The sequence below is a fragment of the Dermacentor andersoni genome, chromosome 4, assembly GCF_023375885.2.
Source record: "Dermacentor andersoni chromosome 4, qqDerAnde1_hic_scaffold, whole genome shotgun sequence".
NCBI classification, from domain to species: domain Eukaryota; kingdom Metazoa; phylum Arthropoda; class Arachnida; order Ixodida; family Ixodidae; genus Dermacentor; species Dermacentor andersoni.
This window is the reverse complement of record NC_092817.1, coordinates 214130191-214152426: the sequence shown is the minus strand read 5'-3', so window position 1 is coordinate 214152426 and position 22236 is coordinate 214130191. Positions and strand designations below refer to the sequence as shown.

Genomic DNA, 22236 nt, shown 5'->3' with positions numbered 1-22236 from the left:
TTCTGTACAAGCATCTCAAAACGGTTGCTTTGGATGATCCGTTCCTTAGAAAGAAATCTACCGATGTCACGCTGTTTCTTGAGAGCACAAATAACTCATCTTAAAACTTTTTGCGCGCAAACAAACAGGGACGAAGAATAGGGGCCCTATTCCTTATTGTTCGTCCCTGTTTGTTTGCGCACAAGAAGTTTTAAGATGAATCTGTTCCAACTAGGCCGACTCGCAGTTATGCACAAATAACATTGGTTTTGGTTTCTCAGTAGATGTACAAGACTTGTTTTATTCTGTACCTCAAGATCAGCTTTTGTTGGCTGTTAAGGAGTGCATAGAAGCAAACGGCAAAGTGCCATTCCGTAATTAAACAGGCTTGTCAGTAGATAATTTTATATCGTTATTGCAGTTTTACCCGAGATCTACTTTTATTGTTTATGACAACCTGCCTTTTTTGCAGTGCAACGCCATCTGCATTGGGTCCTGCGTGGCCCCAATTCATTGTGATATATTTTTAGCAAAAGCAGACAAACCTTTAGATAGGTCATTTTTGGAAGGATTTGTTTCAAAGGTATTTAGGTATGTTGAATTCTAGTGCTTTAGAAAAGCAGATGGCCTTCACCTACCTCTTTACAGTAGGTGAAGTTTTAAACGCATTTGACAAGCATGGATTTGGGCTCAATTTTACCTGACGCAGATGTTTTAGTTTTTAGAGTCGAGAGTGACCTTTCGTGAAAAGCATGTTTGCTGGGGCTACTTCCCTCGAGCAAAAAAGGATTTGTTACCATATGATTCAGTGCATTCCAAAACCGTAAAAATAACTATAGCGCCGCACTGTATGGAATCATTTCTTCAGAAGTCGTGCCTGCACCTAATGCAGAAAAGTTTTGAGAATCAGGCCAGCCGACTTTTGGCTGTGGGGTTTCCCTATTCGGTCTTGATTGCTGTGTCTGAGACTCTCCTTCAAAAGCTAAAACTAGGAACACGAAGAAAAGATGACCGTCAGAAGACCGACAAGCCTTTGGTTGTGCCGTATGTGCACAAGACTTCGCACAATCTCAAGAAGGCGGCCAACAGGCATGGGGTGTCCATTGTTTTTTTGGCTAACAACAAGCTGGCACAGTTATGCCCATGCATCTGCAACTCTAAAAAAAAAAAGAGGTTGTCAGCTAAAACATTACCAGCCTTTCGTCAAGTGTTCCACAGGAGTGGTCTACACCATTCCCTTGAAGTGTGGAAAGGCGTATGTCGGCCAAACCGGCCGCTGCATTAATGAACGCTTGGGGGAACATACCTGAAATTTAAGTAACATAAAGGACCAGTATGCACATTTGCTCGCGCACGTAATTAAACGCACAGGTTCCGAGGCTTGATTGGGAGAGACAGATTCTTGGTAAGAGTGCGACACACATTTCTTCACTAAGATTCCTTACACGGAGCGAGAAGGGCTGTCTGGCTGTAGGCCGATTATTAAAAAGTATGGCACAGGACACATCATTTACAGTTGTGTAACAAGGATGTTCAGGATTCGAGTTTAATTTCACATAATATGTAAAGCTAGAATATGACCTCTGTAGACGGGGTGACCACTCATTCGATTTTACATAGAGACTTTCTACAGGGCTTGTCCTGAAAGCACCGGTCGCTAGATGGATACCTAAGTGGTGCACAGGGTCTAGGATTCTTAGCGCACTCGGCATTGCAGAATGATAGGTCAAGACAAGAATGGACAAGGCTCCTGTACAAGTTCAGGAGACATTTCGGATCACTGCCCCATGTTGTGCGAGACAGAATTTTTATCGTCTTCAAACCTTTGCCTTCAGATATTTAAGTTGGGGATGAAAGTAAGCTTAGAGTCTAGAATTATTCCCAGGAATTTGTGTTCACTGCTCACAGATAGTTCCTCTCGATTGATGGTGAGTTTTGGCACTAGTGTTATCCCTCTTTTGTTTGAAAAGAGTGTACACATACTTTTGTGGCAGTTTATTTTAAAGCCATTTGCATCCGCCTATTTAGATAACTTGTTTAATGTAAGCCGCATCTGTCGTTCGCAGATCGCAGTGTGACACGATTTAAAACCTATCTGTACGTCATCGACATACACAGAATAAAACATTGTGCGCAGTATGACTGTGTACAGGGAGTTCATTTTCACAATAAACAGTGGGCAACTAAGCACACCCCCTTGTGGCACCCCAGTCTCCTGGGTGAATGTTCTAGATAAAGCATTGCCCACTCTCACACGAAACGTGCGGTTGGATAAGTAGTTTTTTACTGTGTTTAATGCATTTCCTCGGACTCCCATCGTGGAAAGATCTCGCAGAATCCCGAAGCGCCATGTCGTACCATATGCTTTCTCTAAATCTAGAAATACTGAAAGCAAAAGCTGCTTATGTATAAACGCATCTCTGATGTTTCCCTTGGTAAGACCGAGGTGGTCTATTCTCGATCTACCTTCTCGGAACCCACACTGGAAGGGGTCTACTCTTTTGCTATTTTCAAGGAAAGAGATTAAATGCCAGTTTATCATTTTTTCATACAGCTTGCACAGACAGCTTGTTAGTACTATTGGCCTGTAGATGCTGGCTAAGGACGGGTCTTTGCCTTGTATAGGTATTGGGATGACTATGGCTTCTTTCCACGAGGACGGAATATATTCAGCCGCCCACATGGCATTGAAAAGGGATTTCAGGGTGTAGGTATCTAATAATTTCATACATAATGCGATCGCCACCTGGCACCGAGTTTTTGCAACAAGCGAGAGACGCCTTAAGTTCAGCGAAGCTAAATAGACAATTGTAAACCTCATTCGATTAGTCTTTGTGATTAAGAGACTGTCTCTCTTCATGTTCTTTTAACCTCAGGAAAGATTCAGTATAGTGCGATGCACTTGAAGCATATTCAAAGTGTTCACCTAGACAATCCACCTGATCTTTCAGGCTATCACCTTGGGTACTTACTAAGAGCAGAGGATGTGTCTGCCGGCCTACTAATTTATTCACCCTATTCCAGACTTTCCTCTCGTCTGTGAAGGAAGTTATACCAGAGATGTACTTCTCCCAAATCTTCCTTTTAGCACATTGACGTGTTCTTCTACCCTGAGCCTTTATTTGTTTATAACTAAACAGGTTTTCAGCAGTTGGAACGCCGCGAAGTCATCCCGAAGCTTTGTTTTGGTTTTTCCACGCTTTCTTACATTCTTCATTCCATCATGGGATACGACGCTTATTCGACAGTCCATTAGTTTCACGAATGCATTTTCTCGCAGCCTCAATTACAAAGTCTGTAATATATGCCACAGTATTGTCTATATTGAGAAAATCGATTTCATCCCGGATTATATATGTTAGTTTTCGGAAAAGTTCCCAGTTAGTCGATTCAATCTTTCACCGAAGAGCATGTGGCAAGCATCCATTTTGTTTTGTTAACTTTAACATAACTGGGAAGTGGTCGCCCCCAAAGGGGTTCTTCCGAATGGACCACTCAAGGTATGGCATGAGTGCACTCGACACTATGCTTAAATTTATCGAGGAGTATGTATTATGTGCCACGCTGTGGTATGCCGGCTCTTTTTTATTAAGTATACATGCTCCTGAGGAAAAAAGGAAGTTTTCAATTAGGCGACCTCTCGCATCGCAATGAGAGTCTCCCCACAATGTGTTATGTGCATTTAAATCTCCGACAACTATGTATGGCAGGGGAAGTTCATTTATGTAGTTTTGAAATTCGGTTTTAGTAAGTTGATAATTTGGAGGGATGTATACAGCGCTGATAGTAACCAGCTTGTCAAACCACACCCCTCGGATATCAACTGCCTCTAGGAGCATATGAAGTTTTAATTCCCGCCAAGCAACACATCTGTCTGCAATGATTGCAACACCACCAGATGACACGAAAGTGTCATCGCGGTCTTTACGAAAAATAGCATATTGTCGAAAAAAATTGGTTTGCTTATGTTTGAGGTGTGTTTCTTGAACCCACAGTACCTTTGGAGTATACCTGTGTAGGAGTTCTTTGATGTCATCAGGAATGTGAAGGAGACCTCTGACATTCCAGTGTATTATTTGTGTATGCATGTTGAATGTGGTTTATGTGCTGTGTGTATAAGAAAGAGGAGTTAGCTAACAGAGCCCTTTGGGGGCGGCGTGATGCAGTGTTTTTCTTTTTTGGAGCCATTGTGAGAATCTCACCACTCCTTAGGCACTAGCGATGCGGTCTAAGCGCCTAAGGGCCGTTAGCGCCTAATGGCCCATTCACGCCGGCGACTGACAGTGGTTGCGCAACCAGTCGCAAATAGTCGCAAATGGTTGCTTTTCTCGAAAAGAGACCCTTTTGGGCCAGTCGCTCGCTGCTCAATTTTTCAGTCACGCGACCGTGGTCGCAAAACTGATAAACCAATCAGCGGCGCACCGGAAGTGATCTTTCATGTGTCTATATCCGGCCTCCTCCCGTGTCGCGGCAGATTCCGCGTAGATTCCGAGAGTTCTCGCTGAGAACAATGATCTCTTGGATTGCGACTTGCGGGTCGCGCTCAGCCGCGCTTGCCAGTGTGAACATCAGTCGCCTTCGGTCGCTTTTTGGTTGCGAGTCCCAAATGGTCACGCGATCTCCTCAATTTGCCGGTGTGAATGAGCCATAAGGCGCAATTTAGCACCTAAGGCACCTCTAGCGGCGCCTTAGGCGCTCTTGCGAGCACTGCGTTTGAGATGAAGGCCTCATCCCTGTAGACGAAACCTTTGAGACCACCATTCCAGAGGTAGATGGCCTCTTCTGCAGGGGTGGCGGAGCAGCGCTAGCTGCAGCCGCCTCCCTGGGTGTGGGTCGGACAGCCGAGTGGCGGAGATCATGCCTCGGAAAATTGCGAAAGCGCTGCACACTGTGTCAACTGCGATGGCGAGCATGCCGCATGCTCACGGTCGTACCCATCATGTAAAAAAGACAAAGAAATCATGACGATAAAAGTAAAAGAGAATACACTTAAATCTCGTTATAACGAAGTCGAAAGGAGGCTAAATTTTGTTCATTATGAGCGTTAGCTCGTTATAGCCACTGACTAATAATGTGAGACTAATTTATTGCACACGAGCATGCACTTACTACAGGTAAGCCATCGCCGAGGTATCAGCTTCCGTCGCGGCCGAGTGGCTGCGTCTACAGGAAGTGCTAATCGTCCTTACCGATATCGCACACAGGGAGAAACTGGAATCAAACACATAAGAACTGATTTTATTGCCTTCCATGTCAATGGCGCGAACCTTCATGTTGACGGCGCAAAATAATCAGTTATGCTTCGCTGCTGTGTCTTCCTTAACCGAAGGGCGGCCTTCTCGGCAGCAGCAGCTATCTCAAGCCCATCTGCACCGTCTTCATGGCCGCCGAAGTAGCGGTGCAGCAGGTCCACTGCGTCCAGCGCCTGGGACGATGCCGGTACGTCGTAAGCACAGGGCTGAGTGTCGTTGTCCCCTGCGGTACCTTCATCGTCGCTTCCTTCATGCTCCCGGGCAGCAAGTACAAAGTCGTCCTCCGTCAGCTCCTCCGTTGCGAGAACGTTGGCATCCATGCTCATGTAGTCGCAGAAGGTTTCACCTTCACACATGACACCGGCATTGTGGAGCACCCTCCGTGATGCTAAATCTTCGTCTGATACAGCGGCACCACTGGGTTAGGCTATTCGGTCCATTGAGTCGTTGGTGTCAGGGTCGCTTTCGCAGGCAGCAAATGATGCACGTCGAAAGCAGTTGGTGAGGGTGCTGGCTGTCACATCCATCCTATTGCATCTCTATTGCCATATACAAATCGACCTTCGTGCCGCGGTTCAACTGCATGTTTAACACAAGTCCGTCTATCACCCGCTTCCGGTATCCAGCCTTAAATGACATTATCACGCCTTGATCAAGGGGCTGTATCACTGCCGTGGAGTTCGGGGGCAAGAAGCGAAGTTCGATGTTCATCAGCGCAGCAGTGGTGTGGTGGGCCGCACAGTTGTCCAAGAAATGGCATATCTTGCGATTCTGCCTATTCAACTTCTCGTCCCAGTCACACAGCCACCCCGCAAAAACTTCCCTTGTCATCCAGGCTTTCCGGTTTGATAAGTACTACGGCTGAAGTCACCTCTTTAAAGGATCATGGTGACGCGCGTTTTCCTGTCAGCAAAGCTGGCATCTTCTCTGAGCCGTCCATATTTGTACAAAGGGGCACAGTGACGCAGACCTTACTATGCTTCCCGCCACGACAGAGCTCACCTTTTAATGATAGGGTCTTCTGTGGTAACATTTGGTAGAAGAGAGCTATTTCGTCAGCGTTGAACACATCCTTCTACTCATACTTTTGAAGAAGAGGACCAACGTTAGCTTTCACCCACGCCGTTGCGGTTTCATTGTCGACGGCCTGGGACTCGCCAGTGACAACCCTGCCAACGATATGGCGGCGGTCCTTAAAATGCTGCAGCCAGCTATCGCTTGCAATGAAGCTGTCGCAGCCCATGATGCAAGCAAAGTCTCCCGCTTTTCCCTGGAGCAGTGCCCCACTCACAGGCAAATTAGCAGCCCTTGCATTCAAAAACCACTTGAACAGCGCCTGTTCCACGGCTTCAAAGGCAGGAGATCGCAGCTTTTTCCGGCTACCTTTCATGCCACGTGCGACAGCGCCAGCAATGACTTCTTTGCTGCTGAGGATTGTAGAAAGGGTACTCGGCAGGATGCCGAACTCCTTCGCCACTTGAGTTTTCTTCGTGCCTGATGCAACAGCCCTAATTATGGCTGCTTTCTGATCCAAGGCGAGAACTTTCCATTTTAGCTTCAAGCTGCTGCCACTCATTTCTCTGTCGTGAAACTGGCGACTCGGCGGAAAAAGCACTGACGGACCGCGTACGGAACAACGCAAACAAAGGCGCGTGGCACTCGGCTGCACGCAACGGACGGAGTGGCTTGGCTGCTTGGCCAGCTTGGCTTGGACATTGCTGGATGATGAGAGGCCGCTGCGGGAGATTTGAACTGCTGCACCGGAGGGCCGCAACGCGTCGAGCAATTTAAGAAATCTATATGTTGTGTACAAAGTGGCTTGTTAGGTGCGATTTCGGAATGAAGATTTTTCGTTATATCCATTGATCAATGAATCTTTTTTCGTTAAAACGAAATTTTAAACACGTGGGTTTCTACGGGGACCTTCAAATGGAATTACAATACTTTCGTTATATACATTATTTCGTTATAAGCCATTTCGCTATAACGAGATTTAGGTGTATTTTATTCAAGGAAGCACGCAGGCGGGTTTCCTACCTGACCAAGAGCAGCTTTGCCGATTGTGCCACATTGGCAAAGCTGCTCTTGGGCTGGTAGGAAACCCGCCTGCATGTTTCTTTGAATGAAATATTCTCTTTGACTTTACCGTCACGATTTCTTTTTCTTTTTTCCATGACGGGCACGACCGTGAGCATGCGGCATGCTCGCCATCACAGTAGAAAAAGTGTGGAGCGCTATCACAATTTTCAGAGGCATGATCTCCGCCACTACATTTAGCACATGTCTGTCGGCCTCGGCAGTTCTGGGAACTGTGGCCGAAACGCTTGCATTTAAAGCATCGAAGAGGGTTTGGGACATCGAGTCTGACACGTAGGTTTACATAGCCTGCCTCGATTATCTCAAACAGGATGTTCGAGCCAAAAGTGAGTATTAGAAGCTTTGTCTTAATTTCCTTCCTGTCACGCCTTAGCATAATTCGCTTGACATTGATAACATTCTGCTCGGTCCAGCCTTTTTTCATCATCATGATCAGCCTGGTTACGCCCACTGCAGGGCAAAGGCCTCTCCCATACTTCTCCAACTACCCCGGTCATGTGCTAATTGTGGCCATGTTGTCCCTGCAAACATCTTATCTCATCTACCCACCTAACATTCTGCCGCCCCCTGCTACACTTCCCTTCCCTTGGAATCCAGTCCGTAACCCTTAATGACCATCGGTTATCTTCCCTCCTCATTACATGTCCTGCCCGTGTCCATTTCTTTTTCTTGATTTCGACTAAGATGTCATGAACTCGCGTTTGTTTCTCACCCAATCTGCTCTTTCCTTATCCCTTAACGTTACACCCATCATTCTTTCCATAGCTCGTTGCGTCATCCTCAATTTGAGTAGAACCCTTTTCGTAAGCCTCCAGGTTTCTCCAGGCAGAGATATAGTGACTGGAATTTCTCCAAATGTAACTAGGTTAGGAAGCCTTTCGTGTTGTTTCGCATCACAGAGTTCCAGAAGGAGATTTCCACTAGCCATCTTTAATGCCTTGTAACCTGTGCCAAGTGTTTCGGTAAGACATTTTGACACTAGAAAACGTGAAATCATTCTCATCTTTTCAGGTTTGTCAGAATGGATGACGTGGAATCGGGGAAAGCTTTGTAATCTGTCGGTAAAAAATTTAAAAACATCTTTGGTGTGCCCTTGTTTCTAAGGGCGACCAGGGAAAGGAGGGGAAAGCCATTGCTAGCCATTTATAACATAAGTTTCAACAGCGGTGCCAGTTGCCCACCACGGAGCCCAAGAAGGGGACGCAACAGGATTTGTGTTTAAACAAGGCCTGCCAATGTCAGCTGTACACTGCCACTATAACCAAATATGACATAACCTAGGTTGGCTACTCCCACAAGGCCCTTGATGCCTGGAAGATCGGAAGAAATAAGAAATGAGTAGGAGACAGAAAAGATGGAAAGTGTAAGAAAGACGAAGGTTCGAGGGAGAGAGAGAGACAGGAAAGGGCAACTACCGATTTTCACCGGGTGGGTCAGTCCGCGGGTGCCGTCTACGCAAAGCCGAGGCCAAAGGGGTGTGTTGCTTCCGCCGAGGAACCTTAAAGGTCCTAACACTCAGCATGAGCTCAACCCCCAGGATCGCCTTTTCCCCGGACACGGCTAAGCCACGCACAGTTAAACGTGGGAGGGTCCAACCCTCATGTGCTCGGGTACGTGACGCAGACGCCCCCGCAGGGGGGGGGGGGGGAAGCAATGGTGGAGCGACTGTGAGCAGTGATATGAAGATCACGTGGACAAGCCGGGGCCAAAGCACAGGTGGTGCAAGGAACTTGCCTGCTTGAGCAGACAGTCCTAGTAGACGACGTTTGTAGCAGACGAAGTGTGCTGCTAGTTGGCTATGTCTTGCGCTGTCTTCAATGAGCAGTTCATCACTCAAGTTGTGCAGTGTACACTTGTTAGGGTAAAATGAAGGATTTTCGCAGCAAAGATAAGAGGAGGAATCTTTGGCAAGAAATTACGAACTAAAACTGAAGGTGCCTGTCATCGCAAGTGACGCATACTTCTATAAAGTAAAAAACGGCATCGCTCAAATCGGCCATGTCCGTTGGTGCCTCAGAAGTGCTGCTCGTTTCCATATGTCGTTTTCAAGTTCCCTTCTATGAAACCAATTGCCTCTTTTTTCCCTCCGAAGATGGCCCTCATACTGGTGCAGATAGACAGGACAAAATGGCACTTTACACTTTTCGTTTGTAGCTCAGGTGGGTTTCTTCTGTGTTCTTTTTTTTTTTCTTTACAACTCTGAGCTAGCATGTTTGCAGTTTTGTTTGGTTTTCTTGCTCCAGTTAAAAGGTCATGTACCCTGCACTCTGCAAGGGCAGCCGCCTTTCTACTCAAATGCCTAGAGGCCTCTTGGATCCAGGTGGCCGAGACAGCGGCCAAATGCCTTGCGGCGTATATATAAAAAAAAAAAATGAGCTGTTGACAGGCGTGCATGTTTTTCAAGCCCAAGTCGCGGAAGTACAAACGAACCCATTAATTTGGTTCCATATGGCTAATTCTGTGTGCGTGTATTTCGTAAGACTTTTAAGCTGTCACCTATAAAGGGATAAAAGAGAAAGAAATGCAATTTAAAATGTTGTAGTAGCAGTTCGTCACAAAGTATCTTTATTTTATGCAAGGTAAAGAAATGTGAAATTGCACCATCGGCTTAATACTCCCATAACACCTACAGCTCAAGCGCAAAAAAACATGGAAATGTGTAGCAAGGCACAGCTCTTGAAGGCCACCGAAGCCTGCGGCTCACGGGTGCTTTCCGCAAGCAACACTGTGCATCACAGTGGCACGAATAGCGCTAACACGGAGCATGTGAAACGAAGCTGCAAATGTGAGCCGCGGTTCCTCTCAGTCACCGCAATTACCGCCATGCCATCGCTTGCATGTGAAACAGACTTCAGAGATAGAGCCTGAAAAACATGCCTCCTACAAATTTCAAAAGGCTACCAATTCGGCCCAGTTAGTACGACAAGTGAAGCACAGGGACAGATAGGGCCCACGTGTCTGTGTCTGCCTTCACTTGCAGAACCCCTAGTACAAAGCGGCAGCCTAAAAAAGCCCTGCAGTGAGCTTTTCCCACAAGTTTTGCTAGCGCTGCTCTCATTTATTTGGTTGGCTACATGTGAAGAAGCTGGCTAGTGAGGGATGAAGGAAAAGAGAAGATATGAAGAGTCTGCACCTGCACAAGAAAGGCGATGGTTTTTCATTCTGTCCTAATGCTTTTAAAAAACACACTGGCGCTAGTGAATGGCAACGGTAACATTAGTCACATTGATTATGACATTGCTTTCTAAAAAAAAAAAAAAAAAAAAAAAAAACATAGTAGAGGGGCAATACTTGAAATGCAAATAAGAAACAAATAATAAGTGACCATGTAATTATATTTGCAAATCAAATACACTTGAACCTCGTTATAAAGAAACAGAATATAACGAAATAACGGATATAATGAAGTAAATAATATTCTCCTTGAAATCCCCATAGAGATCAAAGTATTTAAAACCTCATTTTAACGAAGTGAGATTGTCCCGTCAATTAATATAACGAACTTATTCGTCTCCGAACCAAAAAACACTTGACCGTTGCGCGTCGATTACATAGCTTTCCACGGGGTTTGGCCCTCGTTCACCGCGGCAGTTCAAAACTCCCGTGTCCCAGCGTCGAATATGTCGAGCTACACTAGTCTTTTTCACCACCGTGTGTAGCTGCACACCTGCGCATAAGCATCGGCTTGCTATCGCACTTCTCCACAAACCTCCCTCTCTTGCACATGCCTGGTTGCGCGAGTCGTGCCACCCTGCGAGGCTACGCGCGGCAGTCAAGAGATAGCTGCATGCGTTTCCCCGCAGGCAAGTGCAGCGGCACGTGGCCTCCGAGATCTCCGGAGGACAATCTTGGAGGTCACATGCGCCATGCAGCGGTGCGAGAAATTAGTGCATTTACTTGTCTCTTTCTCTACGGCACACTGCACACACAGCCGTAGCTGGGCCTGGCCTGGCACGCTTGTCCTTGTTGCCCTTTTGTGCCCCATGTCCACTCCTGTGCTAGTCACTTCAGCATGGAATACCAACTAGCCCGTTCTCACACCCTGCCTCAGAGACTTCGGGGTGCAACCTCGGGTGTGACGCTCAGGCCGTGCATTCACTTCTCCCTGCGACATGCCACGCGGGCGAGCAGCCGGCTGTGGCATCAGAGATCGCACTGGCATCGATGCAATCTCCGAGGCCACGAGCCGGCCAAGCCGGACGAACTGGCCGAGCCAAGCCGGTGCGGCTTGGCTCCTCGCTTGCCTCCTCGATCACACAGCGGAGCGGTTGTGTTGCGTGCCCCGTGCTGCTCGACAGTGATGAGTCAAGTGGAAAGCGGGTGCGAAAGACTATCAGAATGGAACAGAAGGCAGCTATCTAAAGGCTGTTGTGTCAGGTGCTAAGTCACGTGTTGCACACGCCGAAGATTCTTTTGTTCAATAATGCTTCAACTGGGGCTAGCTGGTATGGCATCGTTCTGCTTGCTGCGATATGCACTTATACAATGGACAAAAAAGACAGACACACATGTGCGCACGTGCGTGTCTGTCTTTTCTGTCCTATGTATAACAGTATAGCGCAGCAAGCAGAACAATACTTTTGTTCTTTTATTCAAATTCATTGCATGCGCTGCCACGTGGCAATTCCGCGGTCTGCAAAGCCATCATCTTATTTCTATGTTTACAATTGTACACCCCATTGGGCATATACTGCAATAAACGGTAACAATGGATATAACGGATATAGCGGATAGCAACGGATATAACGGAGTAATTTCGGCTGCCCCTTCAACTTCATTATAAGGAGCTTCGAGTGTACTTACTAGAGTCAACTTCCACTGATTCAACCTTGATGGAGCCAATGAAATTGGTTGAATCACCCGGTGGTTTGAATAAAACAAGAGGAAGAAAAAACACCAAAGCACACCGCTGATTCATGGCAGTATTTGCCTTGATTCGAATATGATCTCTAATCGAAGACGCACACCCTTTCTATGATTCAAAGTAGAAAACTAACATAAAAATGATGTTAGAGCTCCTAAGGAAAGTAGAAACAAATGATGATATGTAGTGTTTAATGGCGCAAGGGCCAAGTGTGGCCAAAGAGCGCCAAGACAGTGGTGATGAGCACTGAATTGACTAATGGCTGATGTGACGTGGCTGTAGAGAGGCCTAAAAGTAGAAACAGAATGCGCACCCATCTTTTTAGCATGATATATGAGGCATGCCTCCGATTCTGGCAAAAGAGAAAAAAGAAGAAAAAAAGTAAGATGAAACCAGCGAACTTTACTCTCACAGAATGGAAATTTATTTATGTTTGTCGTCACCACTCTTCAGCAGCACATTATTGCTGTCTAGGAACGACAGAAAGCTGAGCTAGTAGGTAAGGATTCATAATGAAAAAGGGGGTTAGGCATGCAGAAACGGACACAAGAGAAGACAAGTGGACAACACGAATGCCGACTATCAACTGAAGGAAGCACTGAAGTGAAAAAAGAAAGAAGACACAAAACTCATCTGCGCATGCTCTGGAATGGTAGCACCACATGTCAATCGGGTATACGTGCCGGTCTACGTGAGAGATAACTGTTAATACAATTGATCTCTTCCTTATGTAAGGTAATCGAAGGCTGAGTGACTCACGCACGCAATTCCATCATTATTGATATGCCATGCCTCGACCATAATACCCCTGTCAAGCGGGCAAGTTAAGTGCACTTACGGCGAGTGCACTCGGTTTTTAAGTGCACTTTCCCAAATCTTAACGTCGCAGCGGAGTGTACTCTCAGATGAGTGCACTCAAGTCGGAGTACGTTCACGGAACGCACTTTGCTGGCCGAGTGCGTAGCCTCGCCGCCAACGGTTTGAAGGAGTGCCTAGCCTCGTCACCAACGCTTTCAACGACGCAAAATGTAATGCATAGAAAAAAGACACAAAAGTTCATTTCAGTTATTGAACAGCTTTTAACAATATAATTTGTGTTTAGCGAGAAGCGAAACAGCACAATAAAGAAACGAATTTATCATGTACGCAACTAACGGCGCCAGAATGATGCGGCACTGCGGCGCCGCCTTGTTCATTCAGTTCGTGTTTATTTTAGGTGTGAAAGCGTGCTGACCACGCTAATCGTGCTTTGAGCCGTGTGCATGGCATTTTGCAGTGTAGCTAAATATCGAACTCGCCGTCTTTGCTCATATATACTCGCTCATATTCTGTTCTAGCAGGATCATGAGCAGGATCAACTGCCGCACGCCGCCGTGTTGTTTGCATTGACTTGCAACACACTTATAATAAAAACATCTTCGTTTTTTGTTGAGACAAATAGATGTAGTTTGTTTTTATATATAATTCTACTTAAAACAATCGCTTTTTAGCAGCTTTCTCTTGTTAATTTACATATTTAAGAACGCGCTCTTAGTCTGTCGCCATTTTATTTTTACTGCGAGTGCACTTTGTTTTCCCGTTAAGAAGCGCGTTGCCTAAAGTGTGACTCAAGGTCCCGAAGTGCACTCCCCGTAAGTGCACTTAACTTGCCCGCTTGACAGGGGTATAAGACGCCATCAGACCACAAGACATTTTCGAAGGGAGATGACGTGTCCTTGGTGCATCCACTGTGCCCTACGTGTCGCCAAAATGGACGTGCCAGCCAAGCCTCGCACCACCGCTGGCATTCACAGGTCAGTTTGTCCTCCCCTTCTTCGACTGCTGGCTACGATGTCTGAGTTCCCATACCGTTTAGTGGCTAAGCGTGCTTCACAGGCGAAATTCCACTAGCAGCATGAAATCGTCACAATATCCAGCACAATATTGCCCCAATATTCTCAGACTGGATAGAAACAAATGCTAAAAACCGTGTTTGCTCCCGCACAGCCAGCAATAAATTCGATTTGATTCGAATATTTGTACACAACCACATATTCTAACATCTTCAAATATGCATTTTTCAAATTGAATATGAATATTTCAAATATAATATGCGATAACATTGGAACTTTGAGTGCTTGAAGCGACACAGTCCACTACCACATCAGCCAGGGTGGCCCGCCGGCGATGCCCATGGCACTCCTTTTACAACGAAAACGAAGTGAAACGATCGCTTGGATGCCACCGAGCACGAGAGGCTTCGCGGGTATTTTACACGAAATATATCGAATATTCGAACCCTAATATTGAGACAATTTTGTCTGAATTCCCACTGGCACCACATCAACATTTCGCGACAGTGCCACTAGACGGCGCAGCATGTTCGATGGATACTCCACTGCATGCATACGCGACACCTTACACAGTACAACACATTTATTCGGTGGTGGTGGTAGTAATGCGAGGTGTGCTATTGCTACACAGCTTCTATGCTAATGACAATGTCGACATTCGTCACGAGATGGGTTCTGCTGGAATTGTTTTATTTGAGGTAAACAGCTCGCACATGGAAAATTTCAGTACTTGTCACTCTCGAGCAATATATTTAATCATTTTTGAACCTCCGGGAGGGCGGGAGAAAATTTTGCTGTTGCCACAACAAACAGTTAGGAGGGGGATCAGGACATCCGGACCCTGTACCCCTGCTCTTGCAAGCATGCCATGAATATCCCGAGTTGCAAAATCAGAAAGAAGCAAACCATCTGATTTTGCCGACTCCGTTAAACTGACAGTGTAACAAAGGGCAGCCCCACGAGTGCTAATACGTCATGCGAGGACAGAACCGCTCCAACCGTGTATGGGCAGCATATCATATTACACGGGGACTGCCGAACAGGCTCCCTACGGCTGAGGCGTAGCATCATGGTGTATGGTTGGAAAGACATACACAGGAGAATGCATGGAGGATTGTGAAAAAAAGCTAATTGCATTAAAACATACTTTAACGTAATACACTGTGCCATGTCAGTGAGCAGCTACCGAATTGCCCCAGTGATGATGCAATCACCTGGCAAGCAGCCTTTCGAGGTCTGGCAATGAGCGCAGTAGCTCACGTGTCTGCTGAACCTCATGAGGGAAGCGCAGCAGGTCGTTGACTGCCCGCTGTCGATCCTCAATCACCTGCACTTGGCATGGAGGGGAGCACAGCCACTGCTGAAACAGCCGCTTGCCTGAAAAACAGCAGTTAAGAAAGAATGCACCTGTGCGCTATGTCTAAATGATTTTGAGAAAGCTGCAGTTCTTAGGCCCATAGGAAATGCTCACACACTCTTCAGCATATTTGCAGGTCTTCAAGAAACGAAGAAAAATGCTTTCAATATTACGTTATTTCTCCTAAAACCACAGAAAGTGCGCTCAGCACTGTGAAGCAGCCCACATTTCTTTTTATTTAAAGCATGCAAAAGCAGCAGTATAAGGCCTGTCGCAAATTTCCACAACTTTTTCACTTACATATTCAGAATGCTGACATTTAGTAGCTGCTATGGTGAGCAATAACACAGCAGCCAAATGTCAAGTGTCCCTGCTTTGGCAGGAAGCCACATTACGAACCATCCACCAACGAGTGGCACAAACGAGCAACGCACCAAATGGTGTGCAGCAGAAGTCCATGGTTGCCAGCAGGGTTCCCTCGGTACCACCAGATGGATTTCGCAGCACCTCCAGATTTTGCAGGCTCACACCATCCAGGATCTGTGCAAGACATTGGTTGCCTCTTTAGATAGAATACAATTTCTACAGGAATGAAAGTATACTCACATATTATTGAATCCAGACAAATATTCAATGCTGGAATAATTCAATTTGCAAATCAAATATCGACTATTCAATTTTTCATATATTTGATGTATTCAGTGTAGAGGTGTGCACAGTGCCCCATGTTGCGTGCACCGTTGATGCCTTCACACTCAAAGCTGCCCAAGTGAGCGTTTCAGGTGGTTTTCAGTGCAAAAGGAGTGCCGAGTGCGGCATGGACAGGCCACCCCGGCTGATGCAGTAGCAGACTTTGTCACGGCGAGTGCTCCCTGACATTGGCTCGATGCGGAGACAACACACACTGCACCTGAATGCTACTACTTCCCCAAACGGCGACACATCAGCTGGACCCATACAAGATTCGTCCGAGTCAACAGGAAATGATAATGCAATGTAGACAGAGAGAATGGCAACAAAAGCGGCGAATATTTTTGCAAAGTACAAAAGCATGCACGAAGGTCAGGGCGATTGGTCACCAATAGCAGGGATGAAAGCGGCCAAGGAAGTTTTGGAGCAGCAAATTTGGCAATTTGGAACAGATGTGGTGCATTAATTGTCCATTATGGAGAGTAAATACATGTCCTAGAGCAGCTTGGTAATGGTCAATATCAGTAAAATAGAGACAGATGAAAAAAATGGTGTTGTTTATTTGACTTTGCAGAACACTATTAGGTCACAGAAAATCAGTTCTGCAAAAGCCCACTAGGCAAGCAAAATTCATGACAGGGAAAAATTGTCATTCACCCGAGTGTACCATGAAGCTAAAAAGGAAACCCATACAGGTTTCTCAGAAACCACCACTAGCTCACATCCTGAATGTGCCAACTAAATCGAACAACACCCACTCTATGTTGGCAGGCTTTTAAGGTGAGAGCCCTAAGTGGCTTGTTGCAATGGCTCATACCTGAAAAAAAGCAGTCTGTAGTCCGGTGATAAAAACAAAAGTAAAGGAGTTGTACCAAAAAATATCATCAGCAGCAATGCCTCATACCCCCCCCCCCCCCCCCAAAAAAAAAAGAAGATAAGGAATGGCTCATACCTGCATAAGCAAGCAAAATTCAATGGGTGAATATGAATGAAGAAACGAAATGAAAGGAAGAACAAAGGAAAGAACAAAAGAAAGATCGAAATAAGCTTTAGGTAAAGCATAGGTGCTCGCATGTGTCATTGAGGAGGTCAACCTACATTTACTCCACACTGCGTCTTGTCATGCTTTGCAAGATCTGACCCCTCCAATCGATAACTTAATGCATTACCACGTGTACAGCAGGCTTTCACCCTCACGCTTTATGAAACTGTAACATGCTGCTGATTTTTGTATCATATCAGGTATCAATACTTGCCTGCTATCAGCAGCCGGTTCAGTGCAACGTGCTCCCTTACCCTCTCCCCTGTTAACTCCTACCTTCTCTCCCCACGGCCCTATAAATGTATGAACCGCAATAAACATGCATTCATTGTTTCCTGAGTTCGTGATGTTCATCGTCACGATACATGGCATCAGAAATGGGATAGGCACCCTCGTCTGTGAGCAGCAAGGCCATCGCAACTACAACGCAAGAATGGACAGCATCAGACCACCAGAGTGACTGCGCATCAACGGAGACTGCGGTAAGAGCTGGAGCATCTTCAAACAAAAGTTTTAAATTTTTTGGCAAGCAACTTCGTGCACCGAAAAGCCAAGATCCAGCGCAGTGAAAACAGCTCAGTTTCTCTGCTTGGCGGGTGAAGACGCCTTGGAAGTCTTCAATAATTTTACTTTTTCCGCGGGAGAAAGCAAAGAGGACTATGACACGGTGGTCGCCAACTTTGAGTCATACTGCGTCGACCAGCAAAACGACGTGCATGAAAGATACATCTTTCGCACTCGCCTTCAAGCTGAAGGGGAATCCTTCTAGCAGTTTCTGCGGGACCTGAAGAAACAAGCCAGGTACTGAAACTTCGGCAACATGGTCGACGACCTGGTGCGTGACCAAATCGTTTTTGGCACGAACTCCGCCAAGCTTCGGGAGAAGATGCTAAGGGACAAAAAGCTGACGCTGGAAAAAGCTGTCACGATATGCAAGACGGCAGAGACTGCAGCCCGTGAGAGCGAAGTTTGGAACACGCGAAAGGACGAGACTGCAGTGGACGCGATTAGTTCGAGCAGGCAAACGCCGAAAGTACCGAAGCATCCTGAACAGGATAACAGATGTACTCGCTGCGGCCGAATACACGCCCCACGCCGTTGCCCAGCGTATGGGAAAACATGCCACACATGCCAGGGGCTCAACCACTTCGCATCTTGTTGCAGATCAACAGGCGTAAACGAGATTCAGCATGAAGACAACTTCGAAGTGCTAAACGTCGCTGTTGGAACCATCGACAACAATCGCGACTGGCGGGTCAAGGCGAACATTGGTGGCCTAGAAGTTTCGTTCAAAGTCGACACCGGCTCACAAGCAAACATCATACCCTTGTCAGTGTACCGCAAGCTGCGCATTGCAGCATTCATGCCGTCTGGCGCGACACTCCGCTCGTATAATGGTGGGCTCATCAAACATTGCGGCAAGGTTGCAACAAAAGTTATAGTGGGAGACTGTGATATAGCCGCTGACTTTTTCGTGGTAAAAAAGAACCACCAAGCGATACTGGGACTCGAGACAAGCGAGAGATTGGGCCTGATCCAACGAGTGGTAGAGGCAGTCACGACCACAGCAGGGGACGTAGCCCAGCAGTTTCCTGGACTGTTCAAAGGAACTGGATGCCTTCAGCGAAAACACAGAATAATACTCCGCAAGGACGCCGTACCTGTCGTTCGGCCGGCGCGAAGAGTGCCCGTCTCTTCAGCAGCCGCTGCGTGCCGAAATGGACAGAATGGAACAAGAAGGCATCGTACGGAAAATGAGCAACCCGACCGACTGGGTAAGCCCATTAGTTATCGTGCGTAAAAAAGATGGCAAGCTGGGAGTATGTGTCGACCCTAGGCAAATTAACGACAGCCTGAAGCGCGAACATTATCAGATGCCTCGTCGAGAGGACATTGAGGTTGAGCTGACAGGTGCAAAATTTTTTTAACGTCTGGACGTGAAAGCTGGGTTCCATCAAATTCCGTTAGATGAGGAGTCGTCTAAAATTTGCATGTTTTCAACGCCCTTTGGACGTTATCATTTTCTGCGGCTCCCTTTCGGCATTGCGTCGGCCAGCGAAGCATTCGAGAAAGCTCTGAATGAGATATTTGATGGACTTCCAGGTGTGCGCGTGTACGTCGATGATGTACTCATTTGGGGCACAACTAGGGCAGAGCATGACGAAAGGCTGCGAAGTGTTTTATCCGCAGCTGAAGGGGCAGGCTTAACGTTCAATGCGGCAAAATGCCAGTTCGGCGTTGAAGAAATTGCATTCTTGGGCGACATTATTAGCAGCAGAGGCATAAGACCAAACCCCGCTCTAGTGAAGAGCCTTGTTGAAATGCCAAAACTGCAAGATAAACAAGCATTGCAAAGAATGATTGGCGTTATGAACTACTTCAGCAAATACCTGCCAGCACTAGCTCAGCGAACAATTGCGTTGCAGTCCCTTATCAAGCAGGACGTGCTCTTTGAGTGGACACCTAATCACGAGAGGGACTGGCAGGAAATTTGCAAAGCACTGACCGAAGCACCGTTCCTGGCAATATTTGATCCAACCAAAGAAACAAAAGTGACATCAGACGCCTGACAAGCTGGCGTAGGCTCAGCCCTGCTGCAGCGTCAAGGTGCCGCCTTCAGGCCGGTGGCATATGCGTCACGAGTCTTGACAGAAACCGAACAGCGATATTCGCAAATCGAGAAAGAAGCACTTGCTCTTGTCTATGGATGCGAGAAATTTCATCACTTTGTGTACGACCGTCCGGTTCTCTTGGAAAGTGACCACCGGCCGCTAATGGATATAGCGAAAAAAGCAATTGGGGACATGCCGCCCAGAGTTCAGCGTTTCTTTTTGCGACTACTAAAGTACAACTACACACTATCATACGTTCCAGGCAAACAGATGGACCTCGCCGATATGCTGTCAAGGTCGCCGATCCCTGAGAGCGACGTCAAGGTGGACACGGATGACGAAGTGCACGCCATCAAGATACTGTCGACAACCGTGAATGAAAGAACAATGACGCACCTTCTGCGCGAGACTTCAGCGGATCCTTCTCTGCAGGTTGTTGTAGAATGCATTTCGACAGGCAAGCCCATAGAAGGTTGCCTAAAGTCTGTTGCATCGGAGCTGTCATTGGTAAACGGCATACTCATGAAAGGCAATTAAGTGATAATTCCCACGAGCATGCATGCTGAGACATTAAAGCGGATTCATGCAGGACATCTTGGTATCGCTAAGAGCAAAGCAAGAGCTAGGCAACTCGTTTACTGGCTCGGAATAAATTCTGACATAGAAGCACGGAACCAGAAATATGGAATCTGCAGAAAGTATGCTTACAGTCAGCCCGCAGAACCACTAATGCTTCGTTCAACACCGACCCAAGCCTGGCAGCGACTTGGTGTCGATATATTTCAATACAGAGGAAAGTATTATTTGTGCGCTTATGACGCGATGTCAAACTTCCCAGACATCGAGAAGTTGCCCGATCTCAGTGCGTGTACTATCATCGAAAGACTTAGCGCAATGTTTTCAAGATATGGCATACCATCACAAGTTTGCACCGATAACGGACCGCAATTTTCTTCCCGCGAGTTTGCACGCTTTTCAAAACTGTATGACTTTAAGCATGTGGCATCTAGCCCACAATTTCCGCGCTCCAATGGCCTTGCGGAAAAGGGCGTACAAGTGATCGAAAGGATTCTTAAAGAGACAAGCGAAGGAAATGAGGATTTTTGGCTTGGCGTATTAAATTACAGAACAAGTCCTTTGGAAGACGGCCGGTTGCCTGGAGAGCTGCTTCAAGGAAGGAGCCTTCGCACCCCCTTGCCGGACTTCCACCCGCAGCTGATCACCCAGGTCAGCAAGCACAAGCAGTCACGACACTACTGCCGGGACTTGCCACCCCTTGAAAAAGGTGATGTCGTGCGCATAAGAGGGTCCTCATGGGCAAGAAAAGGTCAGGTGATCGCACCGGCCGGACGGCGGTCCTACCTAGTTCAAGCCGATGACGCCGTTCTGCAGCGCAACCGGCAGCACTTGCTCGCGACCAGGGAGCGATTAGCTTCATGCTCATCGGATGACAGCAACTCCGCTGAGAACAAACAACCTGAGAACCAACCAACTGAAACCCAGCATGCCCCATCATCGCCACAGGACCCTGCAGTCACTGGTGCGACGGCACAACCTCCACTGCCGCCACTGCCTACACTGCCAAGGCGGTCCACGCGACCCACAAGGCCACCCATGCGGTTATAGCCTACAACATGAACTTTCAACAAATTACCGATGGCCAATGACGAACATTAAAAGGGGGGGTGGATGTATCATATCAGGTATCAATACTTGCCTGCTATCAGCAGCCGGTTCAGTGCAACGTGCTCCTTTACCCTCTCCTGTTAACTCCTACCTTCTCTCCCCACGGCCCTATAAATGTACGAACCGCAATAAACATGCATTCATTGTTTTCTGAGTTCGTGCTGTTCATCGTCACGATACAATTTTTCATTAATGCTAGTTCAGCTTTTCCTTCTCTTTAACTACCAACAAGCAATTATTTAATATTTAAGTTTAATGAGCTAATATTTATTACCTTACTTACTCAATAAGGCACCAACGTAAAGGTGGCGGAATATGTCGAGAAATGACCAATAACAGCGTATATAGCAACCTAGGTCATGTGTGGTCCTTTTTCTGACAAAAACAAAAAGCAAGAAAACAAGAAAATACCAGTTTCCCTTCTCTTGGTATCCATTCTGTAACCCTAATGGTCCAACGGTTGTCTAACCTGCGCATTACTTGACCTACACAGCTCCATTTTTTTTCTCTTACCATCAATTAGAATATCGGCTATACCCGTTTGCTCCCCGATCCAAACCACTCTCTTTCTGTCTCTTAACGTTATGCCTACCATTCTTCATTCCATCGCTCTTTGCGCGGTCCTTAACTTGTTCTCAAGCTTCTTTGTCAGTCTCCAAGTCTCTGCCCCATATGTCAGCACCAGTAAAATGCATTGATTGTACACCTTCCTTTTCAATGATAATTGTCAGGAGCTGACAATCGGGAGCTGACAATGTCTGCCGTATGCAATTCAACTCCCTTTTATTCTTCTGTGAATTTTCTTCTCATGATCAGGGTTCCCTG

The 22236-nt window shown here is 46.7% G+C and overlaps 1 protein-coding gene across 1 annotated transcript in view; it reads right to left on the bottom strand.

Moving 5' to 3' along the window:
* The window catches only part of LOC126538462 (DNA mismatch repair protein Msh6-like), a 463753-nt gene that overhangs the window by 167396 nt on the left and 274121 nt on the right, over nt 1-22236 (bottom strand). The window contains exons 18-19 of the mRNA XM_050185304.3: nt 15816-15921; nt 15239-15401 (exon numbers count right to left, since the gene is read on the bottom strand). Of these exons, the coding sequence (XP_050041261.2) occupies nt 15239-15401; nt 15816-15921 (269 nt within the window). The remainder of the gene's footprint in view (nt 1-15238; nt 15402-15815; nt 15922-22236) is intronic.